This window comes from Grampus griseus, assembly GCF_964374135.1.
Source record: "Grampus griseus genome assembly, chromosome: 20".
Classification (NCBI taxonomy): Eukaryota; Metazoa; Chordata; class Mammalia; order Artiodactyla; family Delphinidae; genus Grampus; species Grampus griseus.
In genome coordinates this window covers 20,100,495-20,110,185 of record NC_139014.1, presented here as the reverse complement: position 1 = coordinate 20,110,185, position 9,691 = coordinate 20,100,495, and the positions used below count along the sequence as shown (strand labels likewise).

Below are 9,691 nucleotides of genomic sequence, written 5' to 3'. Positions count from 1 at the left end.
GTTTTATATTACAGTTAGGAGGGATTTCCTTTACTAGCCCGTAAGCTGCAGACTTACGGCAGCACTTGTACTTAAGAACTGGGTAGAGTGATGCTTATTTGGTAGAAATCGTGCCAAATTAGAGGTTAGAAGTTACAGGTCCTCCTTAACTGGCCTGTACATGTCCATTCCGAGAGGAAACCTGATAAAGATAGCTGACTGAGGAAGGGGGGCTTGCCTAGGAATTCTTCCAAGGCAACCTTCCAATCGGAGTTACAATTGACTAAGCACTCACAGTAGCCCGTTTCTTACTCTCTGCTTTGTCTTGACCTTTTTTGGTCCGGCTTCTCTCTTTTGCGCAGGCCCTTGATCTGCTTGCCCTCAGGCTTGAGCAAGCACACACAAAAGGTGGGACATGCCCCCCTTATCAACTTCTCCTGGGAATCATCTGACTACAGAGAGACCCTCTTCCTGTCAGACCTCAGTGGTCATTCCTCCTAGCTTGCCCTGCTTCCTCTCCAAAGATTCTGCTTATCTCTGCCTGCCTCCTCTTTTACTCTATAAAAGAAAACCCCTTGGGCTTCCCTGGTGGTGCAGTGGTTGAGAGTCCGCCCGCCGATGTAGGGGACACGGGTTCGTGCCCCGGTCCGGGAAGATCCCACATGCCGCGGAGCGGCTGGGCCCGTGAGCCATGGCCGCTGAGCCTGCGCATCCGGAGCCTGTGCTCCACAACAGGAGAGGCCACAACAGTGAGAGGCACGCGTACCACACACACACACACAAAAAAAACCCTTTTTCTGTATGATTTTGACACACTTGCAGATTTCTGAGATCACCAATCTCCCTATTGCAAGTCTTTGTAACGAAATTCCTCCTTATTTGTTTTTATTTGACACAATAAGATTCAATAATAAAAAGACAACGGGAACAACCTTATTTTGTAAATGCAGATACATTCTCCTAAATAACTCTTGGACCAAAGGAAATCAAAGCTGATATTACAAACCAACTTGAAAGTAATGAAAAGAAGAAAACTTTGTACCTGGACTTTTGGGTTATAGCTGAAATTATAGAGGAAAATTTGTAGCCTCACATGGCTGCATTATTAAAGAGAGACTAATAATGAAGAAACTTACTACAAATTTTTTAAAGAACAACAAGATCAAATGGATGAAAAATAAATTAATGAAAATAAGAGCTGACATCATTGAGATAGAAAGTAACAAATACATACAGACGCTCAAAAACCGGTTCTTTAAAGAGACCGTTAAAATAGATGACCTCTTTGTGACCCTGGTTAAGGAAAAGAGAGAGAGATTCAAAATGTATAAGATTAGAAAAAAAATTAGAAAGATTAGAAGTGGGAAAGGAGACATAACTATGCATACAGGAAAGGTTAAAATAATTGTAAAAGAATGCCATGTACAAGTTAATGGAACACACTTTGGAGATCTTTCTAGTACTTAGCCAAACTGTTATTTGCCCATGAATGATCTCCGTGCTCATCAGACCCATCCCACCAAGGCTCATCCCAGGCACAGAGACTGGGTAAGGCTCAGGTAGACAGTCTACCTGCACTGGCCCCAGGGCACAAGGCAGACCCCCTGAGAACAGAGCTGTTGAGAAACCGTTGCAGATCTGTGGCCTCGGATGGGAAGGGCTCACAGGACAAGTCTGAATAGAGAGGCTGTAGATCTGGGCCATGGTTACTGTTTTGTGGAGGGAACCCATGGGAATGCTGTCTCAGAAGCCAGAGCTTTTCAGGAAGGGAGGAAAGGGACAAGATTCAGCTCTGATGACTAGATGAGTGAGAAACAGTTCCCAGCAAGCAGTTGTTCTTCTTCGATGCCTGTGCCCTGGAGGGAGACAGAGAAACCAGGTGTCCGGGAATCCTTGGTTGAAGGGTACCTGGAAGGGTACCTAGCATCCTTCCCCAGTGGCGTCAACAGCAAGTCCAGGGCCTACCATTGCCCTTCTGGGTGCAGAGTGGACACAAGTATTTCTAAAAAGGGCAAATGGATGATGTTTATGTACTAACCCGTCACCTCTTCATGGTAGGTGACTGGGTATTTCTAGAAGCCCTGGAGCCAAGGACCCAAACCATGCCCTGTTCTCTTCTTTCCATGTATCCACATTTTACCACAGTTCAAACCCTGCTTCTTCTAGAATGCTTTTCTTGCCCCACCCACAAATTCCTAATTTACCAGCTTCTCTTACCCACGCACTTCTTCGTTCTTAATTGTTCTTAAAAGTTTCTACCACATTTCTTACCGCTTGGCTACTCTTTTAGTTTTTTTCTTAAAAATGAAAAAAAGGAACATTGAAAAAACATTTAAATATACAGATGGTTTTTCGTTGAAGATTTAAAAATTTTACCAGTAGTACATATTTATTTCAGAAAAATTAGAAAATGTGTATAAACATGTAGCTGGAATAAACATCACTCATATTTCCACTACCCATGAATAGTCACTGTTAACATTTATATGTATATTGTTTCAAATTTTTAATAAGCATGTATATAATTTGCATACAATTATTTTTCTTGTACAAGTAGATGATACTGTATTTATTGTCTTGAAACTCTACTTTTCATTTCTCAATTGATGACTGACATCTTTTCAGGTCAATACATGAACCTGAACATTCTTAATGGCTGCATGAGACTCCTCTGATGGACTTTGATGGGTGTTTTCTAACAGTCTGTTGATTCTTCGTTGTTGGATATTTTATTATGCTTAATTTTTCACTATGATAAACACTGCTAGGAGGAATGGACATATAATAAATAACTGATTATTTAAGAATAAATTCCTAGAAATGGAGTTGCTGGTATATTCTTTTCTTAAAGGCTTTTGATACCTGTTGCTGAGTTGTTCTCATGAAGTTTTTGTTAATTTATTGATACATTCCATCCAGCAATGTATTAGTGCCTTTTGTCTACACCCTTGCTAAAATGAATATTATCATTAAACAAACTGGACCCGTTTTGATGCCTTTCTTTGATTACTAGAGATGTTGGGCATTGGGCACTTTTTAATGTTTGTTGGCCATTCATACTTCATGAAGTACTTATGTGTATCATGTACCCATAGATCTGTTCATGAATTTATATACTGGGGACATCAGTCCTTGAACAGCCATATATAAGTACCGTGGAAACCCCTGGTACCATGTGGCATTGCTGAAAAATTTAGACATAAAGTGATTGGGTGTTGGCGCTCATTCTGCATCCAGCCCCCAAGAAGGTGGGCTAAAGCTTGTAATTTTCTGGGGTGAGGAGGGGCTATATGGCTGGTGGACAGGCAGGGCTAGGGGGTGGTGGTTAGGGAAGGGGAGTTTCAGGAATGGGGAAGTTGAGGATGAGTCAGGCCAGCTAAACAGGCTGCGGATTCCTGGAATTGCTGCTTTCTTGGAAGTCAGCTGGTCCCTAAATTCTCTCCTGGTTTTAGACATAGAAGACAGCTGCCAGCAGGTGGCGCCAAACTGCAGATGGCAGAGGATTTAAATTGCACAGCCCAAATCTGTAGTTGCCTGACTGGCTAGATGCTTGGACGCCCCTTTGCGTTGGGATGGATTTTTACCATATTCTATTAAGGTTTAAAAGGTTTTTAAACTAAGTTAAAACAGAGAAAAAACTGTACTTCTATCTTCTCTGATTCTTTTTGTTAAAATGAACCTAGAAGAAAATGATTGTTTTGAAAGTGAGGTAGAAAGGCATTGAGGCATGATGCTACTTTGTGATGTCTTTTTCTTCAATTTGGTTTTCATATTCATTTATAGATCAGCACTCGTCAAAGTTTTCAAAACATCAACCGGGCAATTGACCTCCATTCTGTTCTGTAGATAAAGCTTATTTTCATACCAATGCTTTGGGAAAGTGGTTAAAAATTGGTTCAAATAAGAATATTTCTAAAGTGTTTTCTATTAAATTATATGCACTTTCTGCTATCTAGTCCAAAGACTTTAGGCAAGTTTTGAATAATTCTCTAGCACTTAGAAAGGGATGAAGAATGCATAATAATTTAGACCAATTTATTTCTTTTAAAATTAAAAAATTAAGACCCAGAGTGATGATTTAAGATTTAAAAGTAGTTAGTGGTATTGCTTAAATAAAGCTCCAAGGCATCTGCATTTTAATTTGCTTATTTATTCATAAGGTAAAGAATATTCCCCATCACATTTCTTTGTAGATTTTGATGTTGTGTTCCAAAAGGAAGTGGGAGCAAAATGTCTGTCTGAATAAACTGGAGTCATGTCTTCCTGCTGCACCGTAAGATTTTCAAAATTAGATTTGGGAATTTTGATAGCTTCAGAATAATTTATTTTGGGGAAAGGATAAGTTTAATAACTGCTTTCTTAATTGCTCACATTATATATTGTATAACAAGGTAATATGATTATTTCAAATTCATTGCATTGTTTCTGATTAATATAATCAGAATATATATATATAATATATATATTCTGAATATATATATTCAGAATATAATATAATAGTTGGTGTTATTGCTTCATTCATTTACCATTCACCTATTACTCTATTCGCTAATTAGTCTATTGTTTATTATTCAATTTGTTATATTTATTTATCAATTATTCTGTTTGTTTATTCTATTACCTAATTTCTATTTATAATTCTATAATTTATCATTCTATTATTTATCTTATTATTTTATTTTATCATTTATCATTCTATTATTATATTATTAGCTTATATTTTATATACCAGTAATAAGTCAATTTTTATCAATTATTAATTAAACATCTTGCAAAAAATACTCTGCTAGATCTTGGGAATAAAACTGACACGTCACAGTCCCTAATCTCAAAGAACCTGTGAATAATTTTTGTTGTGTTTTATATGATCACAGCAAGTCTTCTCTTATGTAACTTTCACAATGTTGAGAAAGTGTCAGAAAAATAATTCACTTTTTTTTTCTTTTTTTTACTAAGAAACAATAGAGATTATTTACTGTCTCCATAGTTGACCTAATTGTAGACTCTAGGTTGCTGATGGCTTATTTATCATCTTCCCTTGCTTACAAACAGCTGCCCTAGTTAGAGATCCAGTTTCCTTGTAGCATGGTCCTTTCAGCTCACCTCGCCATCCCACTACGTACCTCACACCACCTTCTGTCACAGACTTCTATTATATCCTGCTACCCAGCAGTAGAAACCAGATTCTCTCTCTAGTGTTGCTGCTGAAGTTTTGAGCTGCTGCCCTGCTGCTAAAACCAAGACCCCATCTGTCACCTGCTGCCAAAGACTTGGCCACCTCCATAAGGCCCATTAGTCCAAATTCCTTTCCACCATAAAGCTGTCGGGGCCAACGTGGGCAATGCTGGAGAGGAGAACACCTACGTTCCTGCTGTTGGGCGCTCCAAGTCATTCTAGAGTGCCAATGTCATTAGTGGTATGTCCTTTCTATATTAAATTCAACAAACATTTATCGAGCACTTACTCTGATTGATACTGTGCTGGGAACCAGGGATAGTACATCAACAGATCTGCAGAATTTCAGGTCAGCTACATGTGGTTAAAATAAGCTAGTGTGGAATTTTATAGCTATTTATAACATTGTTTCTAAGAAAATATATTCAAGTTCCCAAAGGTCAGCATGGCATGGAGCCTAAAGAATCCTGGAGCCACATTTTTGCACTTCCACCTCCCCAGTTATTATCTGGCTACTTATCAGCTGCGTGATGTTGAGAAAATTACTTAACATCTATGTACCTTGGTGTTTCTTCATCTGTAAAATGAAGACATTAGTTCCTACTTCATAGAGTTGTCATAAGGATTAAACAAATTATATTCGTAAAGGACCAGGAATCGTACGTGACATATGGTAAGTGTGAAATGTGTTTGTTACATAGAAAAGTTTATAAACAACTCTTGGAATACAACCCCCTTTTGAACAGAAGACTGCTTTTGTTTTTAATGACAAGTTGAGGTAATCAATAACCACTATGTCATTGACCATTTAAAAATAGGAGCAGTTACCTAAAAAATAGAAGGCAAGATTATGTATATGTTGCGATGCATTAGGTTTTATTTTAAAAATCCCACAAAACTATTACCTATAGGAAAGAGGTTGAGGAGTATAGGTTTCTTGCTTGACTCATTAATTCTTCAATTACTGAATGTTCGCTGTAATCTCTGGCTGGACCAAATCTCTATGGATTTTGATTTTTGAATCAGCAGCTTGTTTATCCTGTATTCTGGTAACTGAGGTTCCAGATGGTATGTTTTTCACCTGGGAAAAGCCTGCTGTTGTAGATCCCAGTCATTACATCATGCCACTGCCTTAACTGTAGGAGTGTTTATCACCATGGAAACCTATTCTTACACCTACACCACTATCCCTAATTGGCATCGTGTCATTTTTCAAGTTTGTTCTAATGACTCATCAGATTCAAGACTTTTTGCCTCTTTAAATAAGAAATCATTTTCTTGTCTAATCTCTTCTGCTATACATGCTTGCATTTCTACAACACTTTTGTGGTTTTCAACCCTTCAGCCTACGTATTAGAGTGGAAGTAAATGCTTATGAGCAACGTGAGAGGCGGTCAGGAAATTTTATTTATTTATTTATTTGTTTGTTTGTTTGTTTTTGGCTGTCTTGGGTCTTCGTTTCTGTGCGAGGGCTTTCTCTAGTTGCAGAGAGCGGGGGCCACTCTTCATCGCGGTGCGCGGGCCTCTCACTATCGCAGCCTCTCTTGTTGTGGAGCACAGGCTCCAGAGGCGCAGGCTCAGTAGTTGTGGCTCACGGGCCTAGTTGCTCCGCGGCATGTGGGATCCTCCCAGACCAGGGCTCAAACCCGTGTCCCCTGCACTAGCAGGCAGATTCTCAACCACTGCGCCACCAGGGAAGCCCTCAAGGTAGACTTTTGATTGAGATCCACACAGTGGACTTGAGGAAGGAAATCAGATACCATAGGGAGGCACTCTGCAGGGTTCCTTACCTCCTCGTGACTTTTTTGGAAGTATGTCAATTCCTCATTGAGCGCTTCGCCCTGCATCTGCAGGTTGCTCGTACAAAGGGTCAGCTCATCCGTAACTCTGTGAAGACCGTTGATGTCAGTCTCAATGCTCTGGCGCAGAGTAAGCTCATTTTCATACCTGTGAGGTTGTTAAAGTGCTTGAGAATTACAATAGTTGGCAGGTCGAAAGCACAACTTTTTCAGACATTTCATATACTGGAAGGTATCGATGTTCAGTATACACTCCTGAAGCTTATGGGTGACAGCAAAGTGATGAAACACTTTGGAATACCTACTGATTTATGAATATTATTTTGAAGGAGTTGTTTCTTCAGAGCTGATTTTTGGCATCCAGTGTGCTTAACCGCTGAAGAAAAATACTGTTTAAAATGCATGATAGCTTTTTTATCAAGGCATATTTAATTTAATTTAATGTAGTGATCTAGTCTGACTTTATAAAAACATGTTGGTTTTTAAAGCAAAAGTTATGTTCTTTACTCCATAGTATTTTTACATTTATTATAATTAATTACTTTATGTCTACCTACTTCAGCCTGAAGTCATCAGTAGTCAGTTTGGCACTGTCATTTTGTAGAACAATGCTGGCATTACAGGTGGTCACAGGAATAATCTAAACAGGGTAGATGGTGTGAAATGTTAAGTCCCCAAAGTCAAGGGAGACTCCAGATTTCAGTGTGATTCTTATCTTCTTAACCCATCAAGCATCTATTTTAGTATCATTTTTTCCTACATTAAAGAAATCTGGATTTTCTGCAGAGCTTAAGAGCCAAAGTGTAAGATTTTCCAATCACAGACACTTTTATTACTCTTGATCAAAAAGTATGAGCTAAATATAAGATCAATGAAGCAATTATATCTGTTTGGAAACTTTCTTTTTCATTAATTAATTCTACAAATTTTTATTGCCAGGCAGTGTGCTAAGCACTGGGAATGTAGAGTGAGCAAATTCTACGCCACATAAATTTGCTAAGCACGTTTTCTATGATGTCATTTTTTAGGTTATGCACACCCAAAGTCTGTAGTAAAAGTATCCATCTTTCTTACCCGCCTTTTAAGATCTTCAGTGACTGAGAAATATCTACTATAGTCATGAGCAAGTCCCTGGCCAGAACCAGGCCCATGTATCTCATACCAGCCCTCGATCTTCTGCTCGAGGTCGGCGTTGGCCTCCTCCAGGGCACACACATGGCGCAGGTAGGATGCCAGGCGGTCATTGAGGTTCTGCATGGTCACCTTTTCATTCCCAGAGAGGAGGCCAGGCTCATTTTCAAGAAAACCAGCACAGATGCCACTTTCCAACCCTCCACGACCATGAGAGAAACCTCCTCCAGAAGAAATGCTCCCAAGAGGACAAGAATGGCTGCTTCCTGCTCCTGGCCCACTGCACGCATTTCCAGCCCCAAAGCCTGTTCTTCCACCAGACAGCTGACCAGCGCCAGCTTGCGAGCCGAGCCTCCTGGATCCACTAGAAAGTCGAAAAGACATGGTGACAGCACAGCCAAACGACCCTTTCTCAGAGAGGAGCAAAGCCAAAATACAACATCCATGGGAAGTTAGCTCCATTGGCCTTTTGTAGGATTCAATAGGTTATTTCAGCCTTAACTATGCCAAACTGTCATAAAGTATTACCCGCATGCTAACTGTTGTTTTTCATAATTGGGTGATTTTTAATAGTGTCCAGTCTGTAGGTGGAAAGCTGCCCAAAGGATATCTTTCTATATGAAAAAGGTGCCTGGTGGAGTAATACCAAATCATAGTTTCAAACGTCAAAATTATTTATGAGTAAATGTACATCTTTTTTGACCTCTGGAAAAGGTTTTAGGTTTTTTTCCCCTCTTATATAGCAAAGCATTCGTAATTCTAATGGACAATTTCTACTGCTTTTGTCCTGAAAATCCTTATGGAGTATCTTTATTCCATCTTCATGCATTATTGAGTGTTTTCTTTCTTATTAAAATCAGACACTCTCAATATATAGTGATCCTTTGGTAGTGGGAGTTCCCTAATTGATTTTTAAAATAGAAAACAAATAATAAAAGTCCTGCAGAATTTTGCTAATCAATTTAACTAAAATGAATGAGTATGTGGCAGTGACAGAAAATTATTTGTATTGAGATTCCTTGGTTTAGTCCAGGAACAGAATGTCGATTCAACTAACTTCTGAGTCTCTAAATTGTTCATTTTTCTACCTCAAAGATATGGTTTAATGTTTTTTAGTTTAAATGTATGTATTTAAAACATTATGAATTATTTTGAGAAGTGAGTTTCATATTGGTGAGGAGGGAGTAAAATATATGAAAAAGAGGGGTATTTTCATCACTACCTAGAAAACCAATAATTATCGAACTCTAGAATGAAGATTAGTTGTCATTGGTAAGCAGACCCTTCCTTCTTTTGCTTTGATGCCCATGGGAAGTTATCCCGTCTGGTTGTGCTTCTTTTCCCTGTTGGGCAAATGAAAATAACGTTGAATAGTCTCAAATAAATGTTGAGCAGTTCCAATAATTAATGACTATAACACAGTCTGAAGGGCACAAACATTTTTTAAATGTTAACTATTTAAATTATTATAATAAAGTGGACATGTCAGACCCGGTCAGTTCTCCATCACTTACAATGGTACAAGTTGATTGGTTAACAGATTATGGGTTCAGAGAATTTTGAAGCAGTAGTTTTTCTTTATTAAATTTAATTAATTAATTTTTGGC

General features: G+C 38.7%; 1 protein-coding gene across 1 annotated transcript; it reads right to left on the bottom strand.

Annotated features, from left to right (window-relative positions):
* Positions 1-287: 287 nt before the first annotated feature.
* On the bottom strand, positions 288-8,468 carry LOC309837872 (keratin, type I cytoskeletal 26-like; the record flags this gene model as incomplete). Its single annotated transcript, XM_082678765.1, has 4 exons — positions 288-365; positions 6,945-7,101; positions 7,511-7,593; positions 8,028-8,468. 4 exons carry the CDS (start codon positions 8,466-8,468, stop codon positions 288-290), a joined length of 759 nt encoding a protein of 252 aa, XP_082534891.1.
* Between the last annotated feature and the right edge of the window lie 1,223 nt (positions 8,469-9,691).